General features: G+C 44.1%; 2 protein-coding genes across 2 annotated transcripts; both read left to right on the plus strand.

The window, feature by feature from the left end:
• Positions 1 to 2,708: 2,708 nt before the first annotated feature.
• Positions 2,709 to 6,524, plus strand: CHST14 (carbohydrate sulfotransferase 14). The gene has a single exon (XM_030219500.1). It carries the CDS (start codon positions 3,191 to 3,193, stop codon positions 4,295 to 4,297), a length of 1,107 nt encoding a protein of 368 aa, XP_030075360.1. The 5' UTR covers positions 2,709 to 3,190; the 3' UTR covers positions 4,298 to 6,524.
• Positions 6,525 to 15,067: 8,543 nt separating this feature from the next.
• On the plus strand, positions 15,068 to 16,351 carry AUH (AU RNA binding methylglutaconyl-CoA hydratase). Its single transcript, XM_030217876.1, has one exon. The coding sequence runs from the start codon at positions 15,309 to 15,311 to the stop codon at positions 16,233 to 16,235; it is 927 nt and encodes a 308-aa protein (XP_030073736.1). The 5' UTR covers positions 15,068 to 15,308; the 3' UTR covers positions 16,236 to 16,351.
• Positions 16,352 to 17,289: the final 938 nt, after the last annotated feature.

Consider the following 17,289-nt stretch of genomic DNA (forward strand, 5'->3'; position numbering starts at 1 on the left):
CAACACAACTGCAAATCGTACCTAGCTCTGGAGGTAACGCAATGCCAGCAGGAAAACCTGCCCATGCCCCTCCCATGGCCTCATGTGAGAGAAGTTAGGAGCTCCATTTGCAGAATAGGAGTGTAAGTCAGTTACATACACAACTACTAATTAGTGCTGCTTAAGGACAAATATTGGTATGTATCTCCAATTAAGTGCCAATTTAACCCAATTAACTAATTATGCTATGCATGTAACTGATCATATTCTATAACTGGGTGCACATTTGCACACTGAACTTTAGGTGTCATTTATAGAATTTGGAGGAATTTGTTTATGTCCAATTATTCTTGCTATACACCACCTTGCGTGAATTTCTTCAGAAAAACAATCTGCCCAATATTCAGATCGCAGGAGATAGCAGGGCTGTCTCCTGCGGGCCTCGCTAAACCCGGATATTCATTGCCGGGTTGCTTCTGTTCACTGGCATTGAATATTCGGTTTAACCTTCGCCATCCGACTTTAACTGGTCAAGTTGATATTCAGCGCTGGCTGGTTAAAGTCAGACTGGTCAAAGTTATTCTACCTATTTTAGCGACCATATATGGCTGCCAAACTTGGCCAGTCCACTTTTAAAACTTGGGGGATAACTGGTTATATCGCTAGCTATCTTTAAGTCATTAACCGGCAATATTTAGTGCCGGCTAGCTGGACAGCCGCTGTTGAATATCACCGGATAGCCGCCTAAGTGCCATTTTAGCGGCCATTTTATTTTATATTTCAACATTTTATTGATGACATTTCAAAGCAGAAAAGACATTCCACATTCTGAGTATACAGAGATGCAATCCGAAACAAATAAACAGTAAAGCTGTGTGCTACTAACAGTCATCAAATTATCATATTATCTCCCTCCCACCCCTCCCTCTATGTGCAGAAGGTTAAATCATCTATATTAACACAATCTGTGATCCCCAGCAAAAATCACTAGCAGTGGTAAACAGTAAACATTTCCGGTGTTCAGTATATTGTCTAACAACATAATATATTAACTGCTTATGTGTGAAATTCCAGCACTAGCCAGCACTGCGCACAAAGATGACCTACTACCATTTCTATTACCCCCCTCACTACAGCCCCTCCCCACCCCCTATTCCCCCCCTTTCTAAACTAAGCATCACAGGAGGAATATAAATAATCATTATACATAGATAGATATCAGGATTATCTATAAACCCTGCGGCTGGTGTTTAAATATCGATCTATTATTTCTATGTAATTATTATATGCTGTTATATACCGCTATAACAGCCTGTCAACCAAAACGTGGGTTAAATTATCCAGCAAAAAAGAAAGACTGAAACAGTGGAGAGACAGGGTGAGGGAAAGGAAAATACCTAGCAATACCTGAATGTAACCGGTTTTGAGCAAGTGCTTACAAGTAAAGAGAGCATGCAGAGTGAGTGTGGCTGGGTGTATATATCTCACTTCTGTTCTGTGTCTGCACTGCATGTGTTGTGTCAGGAAGGAGGGAGTAGCTGATAGTAGTGGGGCAATCTGCAAGATGTACTTTTAGTAGGTAGATACAGTTGCAGGGGTAGTTTTGGGAGTTTGCAGGGTGGTGGGGCAGTTGTAAAACCTATTTGGGGAGGGTGTGGCAGTTTGTGGGATTCTGGAGCAGGTGTTGAGGGTAGTTTTGGGAGTCAGGAAGTTTACAGACAGGGTAGTGGGAAAGTGTGTGTGTGTGTGGGGGCAGTTTGCAGGATGGTGAGTAAGTTGAGGGGGTGGTTTTCTGTGGCGGGACAATTTGCAAAGGGGTGGGATAGTTTGGGATAAATTTTTGGGGTGGGAAAGTTTGTGAGGTGCTAGAGAGGTTTGTGGGAGTGGTAGAGCACTGATAGGGTTGGGAAGTTTGTGGGGTGGAAAGGCATTAGTGGTGGTAGTTTGGGGGGGGGGATAGATGTAGTTTTTGAGCATGGGACAATTTGCAGGGTGGCAGCACAGTTGTCAGGTATTAGATTTGGGGATGGGGCAATTTGCTGAGTGGTGGGGCAGTTGAGGGGATAGTTTTGGGGACAAGAACCAGTTTACAGAAAGTTGGGTTGTTGTGGGGGGTTAGAGTTTGGGGGGTGAGGACAGTTTGTGGGATAGCAGACAGTTGCAGAGTGGTTAGTTTTTGGAGCTGGGGACAGTTTAGAGAGGTTGGAAGAGTAGGGGGGGGGGGCAAAAGTGTGAAAGGAAGAATGCTTTATTTAACTGTATGTAAGTTTCTATGTTAAAAAAAAAAAGCTGAACTCCTCCCACAGAAATGCATTTTTACTTTTTTTGGGCAGGCAGCTTATTTCTTTGGAAGTGGAACCCCTGGGCCAATACAGCTTATTTTTAAAATAGATATGTCATTTTACCACTTCTTCCTCACATGACAAGTTTCATCCCATTTTATCACATGTTTGGACAGTTACTTTGCCCCTTTGGGTTGGAAAGAATACAAACATATGAGTGATACCCCAAATCTCCAGATATTAAAAAAACAAAAGCCAGATTGCCTACCCCATTTATACACAAATTTTGGACTGCAAAGCTGAGGCCATGGCTCCTGTGCTGGGTATAAGTGTAGAGGGGGAGAGAAGCATTGGCTAAAGGGTTAAAAATTTTCCAGCATTAGCAGGGCAGGAAGTGAAAGCTTCTACTCAGCAATCTGACACAGGGGGGGAGGAGCTCGGCAGAAGCAGATCTGGGCCTAGGGGCTAGTGGAAAGGGGGTTCTGGCCAGCAGTCGTGGCATTGCTGGTGAGAAAGAGGCCCATGAAAGGGTGACCAGTTGGTGGGGTAGGGGTCACTTGTCTCTGCAACTGTTCCCCACGTGCCCACATACCCTGTCCCCTGGCTTGAAAAAGAAAAGAAATTGAGAACGGGGAAAGTTTCTGTCAATGATGTGGAGACAAGAGGATGCAGGAGACTGACTCACCACAGCAAGAATGTGGAAGGACTCTGTTGTACTGCCCGTTGGAAGCTTCCCTGGTGAGTACCACAGATGCCACTTGAATGAAAAACTGCTGAAGAAGAGCATCCCTCTGACTGGCTTGGGTATGCAGCATGTACAGTGGCTCTGCAGGGTCCTGCTCATGCACTTTCACAGTGAAGGAAAGGTTTCCCTGGGGCACCAGGGCTGACAAAATCACAATCTAGACAAGCTGGGGTCAGTCAAAATAATGCCCCCGCTTCACCCACCAGGGAAAAATGCCACCAAGTGGCCCTCTGATGCAGTCACTATTCGCCAGACAGCGGTGGTTACTCCCCAGTCCCGCACCCGCCACCCAACGATCCTACCATTGATGCTGATGTTTGGCGTGATTGTGGCCTCCAGTGCCCTGCTTATGATGATCGAGAAAGGCATCCTAGCAGAAGTGAAGACCCCGCCACCTCAGGGAGACCTGGCATGGAGGGTAAGCTCCAGGAGCAATGGGAGGGTGGTCAAGGGCACCGATGCAGAGTGGCAAGTTACACAGGACATCCGGAACCGGACCCTACACACCATCTGTAGGAAAAGGTCCATGCCGCACAGCCTCTGGGAGCTCTCAGCGGTGCAGAGGAAAATCGTCCTGAAACATATCCTAGTCAGTGATGAGTATCGCTTCCTCTACTGCTATGTCCCAAAAGTTGCATGCTCAAACTGGAAACGGGTTCTCAAAGTTCTAGCTGGCGAACTGGAAAGCGTGGATGTGAACCTCAAGATGGATCACAAAAAGGGCCTGGTTTTCCTTGCAGACCTGCAGCCGGATGAGATCAGACACCGACTTGAAAATTACTTCAAGTTCATATTTGTTCGAGACCCCATGGAGAGACTTCTGTCTGCCTACAGGAACAAATTTGGCGAGATCAAAGAGTACCAGCAGAAGTATGGGGTCGAAATAGTAAAACGCTACCGGAAAAACCCAGGCAAGGCAAAGGGAGATGACGTTACATTCTCAGAATTCCTCCACTACTTGTTAGATGAAGATGTTGAGAAAATGAATGAACATTGGATGCCAGTATATAACCTGTGCCAGCCATGTGCCATTACATACGATTTCATTGGGTCCTACGAAAGGCTGAAGGAAGATGCCGATTATGTCCTCGACCGGATCAAGGCTCCAGTGTTCCTACAGTTCCCGGAGAGACAAGCCTGGTACAAGCCAGTCACAAAAGAAATGCAACATTATTTTCTGTGCAATACACCACAGGGCCTTATCAAAGAGCTGATACCCAAATATATCCTGGATTTCTCTCTGTTCGCCTACTCCCTTCCCAATATTACAACTGCATCTTGCCGGCAATAAGGGTTTTTAAGGGGGGGGGTTACAGTGAAATCTGTCTTTCTTTGTATTTTGATCACATTTATGTAATTTTGTATTGGGGAAAATTATGGGGTCCTTATACTAAGTGACGGTAAGTGCTAGCACATGCTTAACTGTAAGGGAAAATGCTCTACCCGTGGTAGTGTTGTCATCTGTGCACACTTATTTTTTAGCGCTGGGGGTAGAGTATCCAGTATTAATTGGTTTGCGCAGCCACATTGCTGCGTGCCTACTGATTAGCTCACTTCAAGCAGGGACTGTCTCTTCATGTTCGAGTGTACAGCGCTGTGTACGACAAGTAGCGCTATAGAAATGATCAGTAGTAGTAGTAATAGTATGGTTAGCACGTGAGCCCTTTCTGCCTATTAAATAGGTGTGAGTATGGGCTCAAGTGTTAATGGGCACGTGATAATTGGAAAGTTAGCTCGTGGCCATTAATTGAGGAAATGAAAAAGCGGCCATTTTACAGCTGCACTAAAAGTGGCTTCAGTGCGTGGGGAAACCCACACGCTAGTCACAGCGCAGGCCACCTTTTAGTGCAGCTTAGTAAAAAGGCCCCTATGTATGTGTCTGAGCAGCTCTATTAGATATTTCAATAGCGGAAGCTTTGTAGAGGGAATTTTTGTGTTATATAAGGACAGACTGATCTATGCATTCCTGGACATAAGAAAAGCTGGACTTTGGATCTATGCATGAATAGGGTAAACTCAGGACTAATTGAACATATTTCTTATGGCCTGGAGCCTGGTAGCATCCCTAATAGGGTCTTGTGTACAAACTGATCTCTGGTTGAAGGACATTACAGAATCTGTGCATCAGAGGACACAGAGTAGTGGACATGGTGGCTTATCCATGAAGATGATCATGGTTGCAAGCCTTCTTCCAAGACTGTCCTTTTGCTCACGACTCACATACAGCCATGACCAAAGTTTTAGATGTCCTGTCCCATGCCAATATATCTCTTGAGTGATGCAAGTGGACAGGCTGCATGGATGTAGACCAGCTCTCCAAAAAGGCTGGGGACTCCTGGCTCTGCAAGGAACCATCTCAGTCTCTGAGATATCAGCACAGAGACCATGCCAGAAACAGGCTGGAGAAAGAAGCGGATGACAAGCAGGATTGGCAAATGACTCCTGATATTTTGATTTAATCCTGGGTTTAACCCACTGCATTCAGGGACCTTTAGTCTTGCTTTTCTTAGGAAAGGTACAAGGAAATTAGAACTACAAATCCCTGCATGCAATGGGGGTAAACCCAGGACTGGATCAACCAAGGAGGTTTGATTGATAGGAGACGGCGTCACGTGTCAAGGCTGAAGCCGTCTACACCCAAGGTGGTTAAATTGCTTCCCTACACAGCTGCCACCATCTTGATATACTCAAAATACTTTGTATGGTGGCAAGCTCTGCCTACTGGCTTCAGGCCAGAAAATGGACCAAGCACGCTCCTGCCATCTCCTGTCAATTAAACCTCCTTGAGATCAACCTATCTGAAACCAATTGGCAAACCTGGGCTGCATATCCAAAGGATTTATGCTCTTAACTTTCAATTTTATGCTTCTCAATTGGCTTATTTGAAAATTTTCTAGAGCTGAGTGCCCTCTAGGGACAGAGAAAGTATCTGCATATAACATGTACAGCACTGCATACATGTAGTAGTGCTATAGAAATTATTAGTAGTAGTCGTGTATTTCAGAATAGACTGTATGCTGGCAAATATTCTTCTAAAATACATGAGAAAAGGACGACTGTATCTCATGTACAGACTTGGATGTCAATATTCTGAGTTGGACATCCTTTCTAAAATTTTGCTTCAGACTCCTAAATTTTGAAGCATAAAAAGTAAGTGGCATAGGGGCATATTTAGAACAGGGAAAACACCCATTGGAGTCCTTTTACTAAAGTGCGCTAACGGATTTAGCGCACGCTAAATGCTAAGAAGCCCATAGGTATAAAATAGGATCTTTAGCAGTTAGCACGTGATAAATCTTACTGCACCCTAGAAAAAGGACCCCTTAGGAGCTTAGCACTAATTTTCAACACTAGGTTCATAAATTAGGCTCACAAATCTAGGTAAATGAATGGCAGGTCAAAATTTATAGCTCCTAAACTAAGATAAATTTTCAGTCGAAAACTTTGAAGGTCCTTTCACTAAGGTGCGCTAATAGATTTAGCGAGCGCTAATGATTAGTATGCACTAAATGATAAGAAGCCCTTTATATTCTTATGGGTGTCATCATTTAGCGCATGATAATCGCTAGTGTGTGCTAAATCTGTTAGCGAACCTTATTAAAAGGACCCTTTAGGCCTCTAAGTTTGGCTGAAAATACGGCACAAGTTAGGAACCTAAATTTACGAGCTCAGATTTTTTTTTTTTTAGGGCTTGATATTCAGCTAGCAGTGTTCAGCATTTTGCCAACTGCTGCTGGCGTTAAACCCAGAAATTCAATACCAGGCCACGTCCTGGCACCTTCATTGAATTTACGGGTTTTAGGAGCCAACTTACGCATAGCTGGTTAAGTGCAATATTCAGCACTTAACCGGCTATGGGCTACCGCATACAGGGGTCCTTTTACTAAGCTGCGGTAAAGGGAGGCCTGCACTAGCATCAGCGCTGAGGCCCCCTTTTACCGCAGTGGGTAAAAGGCTGCCTATTTTGGGGGAAAAGAAATGGCGGCCTTGTTGGTGGGGAGCCCTTAATGCCACCTGTTGAGATGACGGTAAGGGCTCCCACACTAACCCAGCGGTAACCGGGCAATGTGCGGCGCTGCTCGATTACCGCTGGGTAAGTTCCAGTCTATGAAAATAGGAAATATTTTCATAGCGCCGGAAATGAAACACGCTAGGGGTGGGAACTATCACTGGGCTCCTGCGGTAGCCCAGCGCTAGTTCAAAATTGGTGTGCAGTAAGTCCGCAGTGGGCTTACCACCGCTCTGTAAAGGGGCCCCTTAATCGGCTATAGGCTACCACATAGAGACAGGACTGATCAGGTTAACTACATAAATAGGACCGCATAAAAGTTAGTCCTATCTAACTAAGGTGCACTAATGGAGTAAAAGGAGCCCAAAAATAGTACAGACTTTTATGCAGATAACCTGATCAGCCCTATCTATATGCAGTAACCCATAGCCGGTTAAGGGGCCCTTTTACAGAGAGGTGGTAAGCCCAATGCAGGCTTACTGCTCGCTATTCCAGAACTACTGTCAGCACAACGTGGCCACTGGCGGTAGTTCCGGGTCGAGCGCGCAACATTTCCAGGGGTAAAAAACCCCTCAGAAATGGTTAGCATTGCGGTAACACAGAGGTAACTGGGTATCGCCGCATGCTGCCCAGTTACTGCCAGGTTACCGCGGGAGCCCTTATTGCCACTTCAGTAGGTGGCAGTAAGGGCTTCTGGCTGCATGGCCATGCGGTAAGAGTTTTCTTTGAATGGGCTGTGACAGCATTGCTGAACGGCTTTGTAAACAGGGGGATTAGAGGCGTAGCTTGGAGAGGGGCACAAGGGGAGCAGCCACTCCCCAAACAGACTTCCAATGAAAATGACGCCTATGCGGTTTTATAAACCTACTTGTGCTGGTGCCTATTATTTTAAACTGTCTGCTCTCTCGATGTCAAAACCTGGCTACGCTTCTGGGGTTAGTGCAGCAGTAATGTCAGCGCACTAGCTGATTAACGCATCCATGCCCATTCCCTGGCCCTGACATGCCCTCTCCCCCCAAAATAAGAAAAAATAAATAGCGCACGTTTAGCTCATGCAGATGATAAAACTAACATGGAACATTTTAGTGTGTCTCGTGTTAGGCCAACATTAAAATATCATAAAAGGAAACAGGCTAAAACAAAACAAAAAAAATGGTTAAATGGTTCCTGACAACAGGTACACATACGCATTTGCAAAAACATTAAGGTATTCCCAATAATATATCCATATACAGACCAGATGCTCAGCATGTTTTGGTGCAAAGCCTGCATCTGGGAACTTTATAATGAGGAATACGATACTCAGTATAGGAGATGGCCAATAACTGAAGTGCACCAGACAGGTAAGACTCAGGAAAGAAAAGATCAAAAAATAAAAATAAAACAAAAGCTGCCAACATCTATTTACGCTATATCTATTTCTTGGTCCTTTACCCTCTCCTTTCTTTCTTACTTGAAGTAGTGTAGCAATTGTTGAAAAGTTAACATTTTCCACAGTCTCAGCCACAAATCTTTGTAGTTATTTTAAATCAATCTCAGGCCTCACAGTTGATAATCTGTTTTTGTGTTTTTTATGACTTTGTATGTGATTATGTATTCCTTTACTTAGGACTGTGGTTTTGTTTGCTTTTTTTCTGAATTTTTAAAAAATATCAATATATTAAATACAAAAAAAAATATCTTAAGCCTCACAGTGAACTTCCTCTGGAATTTCCTTAATCTACAGCTACTGACTTTGGGGGACACGGCCTGATTGAGGCAATCTCATGGTGAAGCCAATATGTTTTTATTATGTAGCAATAGACCTGACTAGGGCTCCCTCCCCTTTCTTGGCCGCAGCTGCCAAGTACATAGTTTTATTCTCCATTATACAAGGAACACAATATACATGCAACTTTGTAGAACAATTTCAATTCTTTTTCTTTTCGAAGTTTGCGCTTAGCAGTGCATCTTTAACAATAACAGTATTGACAGCAATCAATAAAATTCAATGACAAATGATGTAAATGGGCTGCACAGAGTACAAAACGTAGTTCATGTAGATATTGGTAGAAGGAAGAAAAGAAAATATTTTGCTTGGTCAAGTAACTGTTAGTGCTATAGGGTTCCTGAAAAGCACCAACCACCAACCACAGGTAGGCTGCTAGGTAAAGACCATCTTGATAATGAGATGGGTCGCCCAGACCTTTGGGCCCCTGGGCCTGGGTCCAGGAGGCCCGTTTGGGAATCCATCCCTGCTCCAGTCTATACCTTTGCATAACTTTATCCTGGGGTTCTTTCAGCAGATCTGTGTTTGGCATGTTTAGGTGCTACAGAAACCGCTTGACTCTTTGGGAGAAGTCAGTTCAGCTCAGCTGCTGTGATTTGACATAGGTGGGCTCTATTTAACCTATTATAGGCCTTATTTTGGAACCAGAGCTAATATGAGCTAATATGACAAGGGGTGTGAACATATCAAGACTTTTTGGTTTCTTACCTTTAATTATTTTTGAATGTTTCTATAATTGCTTTTTCACCTTGAAAGTTTAAGTATGTTGTATAGATCAGTGAAACAAACTTCTATGTTAATGCACTTTGAACTGTATGTTTTAGACAGCATAATGTGAAAAAATGTGCACAGATGCAAAGACTTTCACAAGGCACTAGCCCCCTGATATTCAAAACTATTTTGGTTAAATAGGGGTTAAGTGCCTAACCGTGGATATTCAGCGAAAGATAACCGGTTATCTCCTACTAAATAGCTCAGTTAGTGACTAGCCACTAACTGGCTATATCGCACGACATAGCTGGTTAGGTGCAGATATTCACCTAACCAGCTATGTTGAGCGGTCAAAATAGGCTGCTTAAATATCAGGCCTATCTTTGACCGCTAAAAAGTTAACCGGTTAGCACTGAATATCGGCATAGCCGGTTAACCTTTTACCCCTGGATTCTAGATAGTGTGTCTAGAGATCCGTGCCGAAATCCAAGCATATTCTATAACAACGAGCATAACTTAATTGGCTTAACAAGCTAATCAGTGTTGATAACAGCAATAATGAGCGCTAATTGGCAGTAATTAGAATTTACACACAACTTGCTCAGCGCATTCTGTAATGCAGTGTGCCTAATTTCTAATGCGTGCAGGCAAAAAGGGGTGTGGTTATGGGTGAGGAAATGGGTGTTCTGTGGGCATTCCAAAATTTATGCGCATAGTTACAGAATATGGACCAGTGCACCTAAATGTACGTGCCGGGATTTACGCCATGTTTTCATTGGTGTAATTGGAGGCGCATAGCTTTAGGCACTGAGATATCAACTAAGCGTATTCTATATACCAAGCCTAAACCTAGGCACCGCTTATAGAATATGCTTAGTTGGCTTTGATTTCCGTGCCGATTTTTTAGGCACCATATATAGAATTTCCCCCTTAGCAGCCAAAATAAATCTGGATATTCAATGCCAGTTGCTGGATACAGCCCGACATTGAATATCTAGGTTTAATGCCACCAATGGACAGTAAACATGCTTCCCACCACCGGCTGAATATCGGGCCCTAGGTTCTCCCAGCACATATTCTGGGCCAATTTTGTAAGTGCCTACTTGAACACGTTAAAATGAAGTTCTACACACTCAAGTTGCTTATAAAATTACACCTTTACCTTTAATATAATTCTATTTCATGAAAAGCTGTGAAAGAAATTCAGCAATTTACTCTTTGAAAGCAGAGAGATGGGCTGAAGTTTAAAAATGTTTGAAAAAGGGAGTGCTGCAAGAGATACCAATTTACCCTGTTCCAGGTTGGAGATCTTGGGACCACCCCATCCTGGTGGATTATGGGACTTGCAACACTGATTTCAATGAGTAGGATAAGGCACTACAAATCCCATGCTACTTTGGAATGAAAGTTCAAAACCAGGTCTGGGGCCCCGATGCTCAAAACTCCGGCGCTGTTTCAAATAGTGCCATAAAAATACTGCCGGAGCAGCGCAGAACAACGCCCTAATGCTCAATGCTAATGAGATGCAAATATAGGTGAGCTCATAGCATTGAGCATTGGGGAGTTCGGTGGGAAGATTGTGCTGTGGTGCGGGAGGACAGTACTTGGTGCATGTGCAGAAGAGTTCTGCGGTAAGCTCGGTGTCTGTTTTCTGTGGCCTAAATATAAGCATTTATATATTTTTTAAAGCTGGGACACATATTTATATGCAGGAAACACACCAATGTGTGTTTTCACTTTGGGCATTCTTAATTTTTTAAAAACACGGATGCTTTAAATTTAGACACAGGAAACAGACGTCAACGTGTGCTTCGCTTGGGTCTGCTGTTTCTCATGACCGGTGCTTAAGGACTTGCATAGGCTTCCTTCTTCTAAAAGCAATCAAAACTAGCAGATTTTGCAGAAAGAATCAAGAGAGAAGCATGAGAAATCCTCTCTTTCAGCACCCTAGTGCCTGCCCGACTTGGCATTATTTTTTGCAGCGGTAAGGCAGTTTTGTTTTGGCCGCTCTTTTCTGAGCATTGGAGAGGAATACAAAATGACCTCAGTAACATGAGCTTGACTACATTAGCATGCTACTTGCATTGTTCATCTGCGAGCTCATTTGTTCCCGCGCTCTGGGCCTCTGAACATTCTGCGCAGGTAAATGCGTGCACTAGTTCAGCACTAATTATTATTATTATTTATTGCATTTGTATCCCACATTTTCCCACCTATTTACAGGCTCAGTGTGGCCTCTAGCATCCGTGTTTACTGAGTATTGGGGCCTAGGTAACTTGGCATCTCTGCTGCAGGGATGGCATTCATAACCTCTGGTGCAATGGAATCTTTGCCATTCCTCAACAGTGACACCAAGTAACCAGATTTGGGATCCATGTTTACTGGGATCCAGAGGGAGGTGCTATTAGGCTTTGGATGGGGACACTTCACTGCAATGGTTAGACTGAGTTGTCAGAGGGATATAGAAACAGGAGATGGAGGTAGAAGGTGTGGAATAACCCAGGTAGCTGAGAGTGAAGGAGTTTTTTTTTCGTAGTGGTTGGGAAGGGAGGGGAGAATTTAACTTGACAGCTTATATTCAGGTTCACTATTAACCTGTCCCTTGAGGGCTTACAATTTAACCCCCCTGTTTACTAAGTCACACTGGCAGCTGCCGTGTGCTAGTGCCTACACAGCCCATTCACTTTGAATGGGCTGTGTTGGCATTGTTGCACGGCAGCTGGCTTAGTAAACAGAAGGGTAAATTTTAAGCTGAGGTACTGGAGGGTGAAATGACTTGCCCAAGATCACAAGAAGCATCAGAGAGTGAAGCAGGATTTGAACCCTGGCTTCCCTAATTGACAGGTCACTGTTCTAACTACAAGGCTGATGATGATACAATTGTATAAACTCCCAAAGGAACCAGAGAAACCCTAGGGCAACCATAAAAAAAACTTTGAAAAATAAATTATGCACACAGAGGCATTAGGACCTGCCAGCTCTCCCCCCCCCCCCCCCCTTCAAATGTGAATCCTAGCACTAGTGTCCTGGGGTGACTGTAGATCCTACTTTACTCAGAGTCTGGAAGTGTGAATTCTCATACAGGTGCACAGGAATGCAAGGGGGAGGGAAGGAGTAAATCATCAGTAGAAGCTGGGCTTCTCATTCTCTGGATCTTTTAGGAAAAAATGGCTTTTGCCATATATATACCAAGAGGCAATTCTACAACTGGGCACCTTCATGCACAGTGGGAGTCTATTCTACAGTGGCACATGGTGCTCAGGTTCCATTACAGAATGCTAGTCTAAATTGGTATTGGCACGCCTAACATTTACAAGCCTGTGGTTACCCCAGTCATAGACCTAATTGCAGGTAACTAAATGTAGCAGGAAGAAGGTGCATAGCTGACAGTATTCTGTAAGTTATGTGCGTAAGAGGGAGTCCCGCCCATGGGCACATCCCCTTTACATTTATCCATAATAAGATCCCTTTATTAAAGGGCTTTAGAATATGGGCTTAGTGCATCTTAACACAGGATTTCCCTGCATGCTAAGCCGAGATTCAACGCAACAACATTTAGGGTTTCAATTTTTTTTTTGCAGGTCCTGCACTAATTTTTCAATTAGCGCACAGAAGTTGCAAAAAATAAACACAGGAGCTCTTTTTGCCTCCTGCATGATCGGGCATGATCTGAGCATTAGCCGGTTAGTGCACGCTAGTGTGAATGCGCTAGCTGGTTAACTCTTCTATGCCTATTCTTCATCTGACACATTCCCTCCCAAAACTATTTTTTAAAAAAAGCATGGGTACACATTAGTACTTAACACCCTTTAGTAAGAGGGCCTCTATGTAAGTTAAGAGCGCATTGTAGGCATTCTCGCTGGTAAGTGCATATTTATGCACTCGGTGCTAGTATTGTATACATTTAGGCGCACATGGGAGATGCAAATGCAGGCGCTCAGTAATAGAATTGCCCTTTAAGGGCAATTCTATATATGGCAAATCAGCGCCAAAAACCCAGCCTAAAGTTAGGCACGATTTATAGAATACGCCTAGCACCCGTTCGTGTGACTAGATTTAGTCGCATGTATTTACGCCAAATAAAATTTGGTGTAAATGTTGGTGACTAAGTTAGGCGCAGAATGGGTGTATACTATATCAGTGTGCATAGATTTTAGAAATGCCCATGGCCTGCCCGTGGCCACACCCTCTTTTCAGTTCTGCATCATAAGAACATAAGAGTAGCCATATTGGGTCAGACCAATGGTCCATCAAGTAAAGTATCCTGTTTTCCAAACAGTGGCCAAGCCAGGTCACAAGTACCTGGCAGAAATCCAAATCGTGGCAACACTCCATACTACAAATCCCAGGGCAAGCAGTTGCTTCCCATGTCTGTCTCAATAGCAGACTGTGGACTTTTCTTGCAGGAATTTGTCCAAACCTTTTTTTAAACCCAGACACACTAGCTGCTGTTACCACATCCTCTGGCAGAGTTCCAGAGCCAAACCACTCGTTGAGTGAAAAAATGTTTTCTCCTATTTGTTTTAAAAGTATATCCATGTAACTTCCTCGAGTGTCCCCTAGTCTTTGTACTTTTGGAACGAGTAAAAAATTGATTTACTTCTATTCGTTCTACACCACTCAGGATTTTGTAGACCTCAATCATATCTCTCCTCATCCGTCGCTTTTCCAAGCTGAAGCACTGTAACCTCTTTAGCCTTTCCTCATTCAAGAGGAGTTCCATCCCTTTTATCATTTTGGTCTCTCTTCTTTGAACCTTTTCTTAATTCCACTATATCTTTTTTGAGGAACAGCAACCAGAACTGAATGCAATACTCAAGGTGCGGACGCACCATGGAGCGATAGAAAGACAATATAGTATTTTCAGTCTTACCATCCCTTTCCTAATAATTCCTAGCATCCTGTTTGAGCAGAAGTTTATAGAATACACTTAGCAAGTTCTGCATGTAAATTTTAATTAATGCCAATTAGTGTCAATAATTGCCCGTGAAGTGGCAATTATCGGTGCTGATTGTCTCGTTAAGATAATTAAGTTGCACGTGTAAATCAGAAAAGAACCTGATTTGCATGCACAACTCCAGACGCACTATATAGAATCGGGGGGGGGGGGGGGGGGGGGGGGGGGGGGGGGGGGGGGGGGGGGGGGGATAAATGGCCATCTTTATAATCGCTTTGCCGGTATATAGTCTAGACTACTAATTCACAGTGCAAATGCTTTCATTTTTCTACTTTCTCATGACCTTTGACCTGATTTACTAAGCTTTTTCATCAGAGACATCGCACATGAAAAATAAAGCATGAATAAATCAAGTCCTTTTCATTTCCATTTCCAACCATTTGTAGAAATATTTTCTAAATGTCAGCATAAACTTAAAGAATGATGTCAGGATCTTAAATAAAAATTCAGAGTTTTGTCAGCATTCAGTCTATAAAGTATTAGAACAATTTCACTGCTGGCCTGGACTAACACAGAAGAAAGCACATGGCACTCAAGGGTTAAAATCTGGGAGACGGGCGGCTGCGCAGTAAGAAGTATGCCGGTTCATCCGGGGAATCCGATATAGGAAGGGACATCGCGTGAGTGACCCGGAAGGAAAATATATCAGCTCGATGGCTTAATCGCTAGAGAAACAGGGGGTTATGCCCAGCACGGTGGCAATACGGGTGAGAGACGGTGTAGCTTTTGATAGCGGGGAAGCTGATCTGTCTTCTCGCTAGGCGCGGAAGGGAGAACGAAGGGTGCAGTGCCAGAGTGTTGCCATCACTTATAAGGAAGGGAAGAAGCGTGGGTTGTGTTCTCTCTAGGCACGTAGGATGGCACCACTGATAGGTCTTTTTGGCGCACGGGCACTCATCAGCTTGCCGCGTATGCGGATGTGCCCTCCCTTCCCTGTCAGCGCACAGCCCCGGAGGTGCAGTAGCTCTGATCGGAAGGATGACCATGAGGATCTGCGAGTCAGCTACCTGCATGGGGAAGAGCAGGGGGTGGTGGTGTTAGGTCTAAACCGAGCCCATGCCAAAAATGCCATTAGCAAAAACCTCCTGAAAATGATGGCAAAAACTCTGGAAACCCTGAAGGTTGACAAGAAAGTCCGGAGTGTCATACTGCGAAGCGAAGTCCCTGGCATATTCTGTGCCGGAGCAGACTTGAAGGAGAGATCCAAAATGCACCCAAGTGAAGTGGCACCATTCGTCTCCAAGGCCAGAGCTTTAATGAATGAACTAGCTAACCTGCCTGTGCCAACCATTGCGGCACTGGATGGAATCGCACTAGGTGGCGGCTTGGAGATGGCTTTGTCTTGTGACATCATTGTGGCCGCCTCTCCTGCCAAGATGGGACTGGTAGAAACAAAGTTAGCCATCATTCCCGGGGCTGGAGGCACCCAGCGGCTGCCCCGTGCCGTGGGCATAGCCTTGGCCAAGGAGCTAATCTTTTCCGCACGGATACTTGATGGACAAGAGGCGAAGACCATGGGCCTGGTCAGCCATGTTGTTGACCAAAATGAAGAAGGGGATGCTGCTTTTAAGAAAGCCTTGGCCTTAGCCAGGGAGTTCCTTCCTCAGGGGCCTGTAGCCATGAGAATGGCAAAGTTGGCAATCAACCAAGGAATGGAGGTTGATTTAGCAACAGGCCTTGCAATAGAAGAAGCTTGTTATGCTCAAACAATTCCAACAAAAGACAGGCTCGAAGGCCTGCTTGCCTTTAAAGAGAAGAGGCCTCCGCACTATAAAGGAGAGTAGAAAACAAGGTTGCATGGGCAAACCAGATAGAAATTTACTGGGCTGCTTTAAGGTACTCCATAGCTACACTTGGCCTCACCTCATGGAAAGACACAGCCACCAAAGTTTAAAAAAAACAAACCTTTGCACTTTTGGGCAAAGTAAAATCAGTCTGAGAAAAAAAAAAAAAAAGCAGGAGCCACCCCATATCTGGCAGGAGAAGGCAGAGGAGAAACCTATTCCAAGCATCAGAAACCAACAAATGGATGCTCCAGAACTGAAGTCACTTCATAGGGATGGGGAACTTCAGTCTTTCTATCAAAACTGCCTTTTAAACCAGATTTCTCTGCTTTTCACTCTTCCATGTCTTGAGCTTATAATTCTGCATCTAGCTCTGAATGAAACTCCCCTTTCAATAGTAAAATGATACCTTCAAATTTGAAATGGAAAAGATGATCTTGTCCTTCAAATAAAGATTATGTATGATGAAAGAGTTGTCCATCTCAGTTTCTTATTCAATCCCTGCCTTTTTTCTAGGGTCCAAATATTGATATTTGAAGCAGTTTTGCAGCTGTAGCACAGGAAAGGCTTTGTTAAAGACCTAGGGGACAATTTTAAAAGCTGTTTATTTGGGTAAATTGACCATCTGAAAATTGCTCTGTATCTGGCTGAAAGCATTTATGGGGTTCCACAGCACATGCAATTCTAGCCAAATTGTACATAAGTAGTGCCATACTGGGAAAAGACCAAAGGACCATCGAGCCCAGCATCCTGTCCCTGACAGCGGCCAATCCAGGTCAAGGGAACCTGGCAAGCTACCCAAACGTACAAACATTTTATACGTTATTCCCGAAATTGTGGATTTTTTCCAAGTCCATTTAGTAGCGGTCTATGAAGAAGGGGATGCTGCTTTTAAGAAAGCCTTGGCCTTGGCCAGAGAGTTCCTTCCTTGGGCCTATAGCCATGAGAATGGCAAAGTTGGCAATCAACCAAGGAATGGAGGTTGATTTAGCAACAGGCCTTGCAAAAGATTTGTAGGGAGTGTTCTGGGGGTATATGTGGAATAAGGTTAGAA

The sequence above is a fragment of the Microcaecilia unicolor genome, chromosome 11, assembly GCF_901765095.1.
Source record: "Microcaecilia unicolor chromosome 11, aMicUni1.1, whole genome shotgun sequence".
NCBI lineage: Eukaryota > Metazoa > Chordata > Amphibia > Gymnophiona > Siphonopidae > Microcaecilia > Microcaecilia unicolor.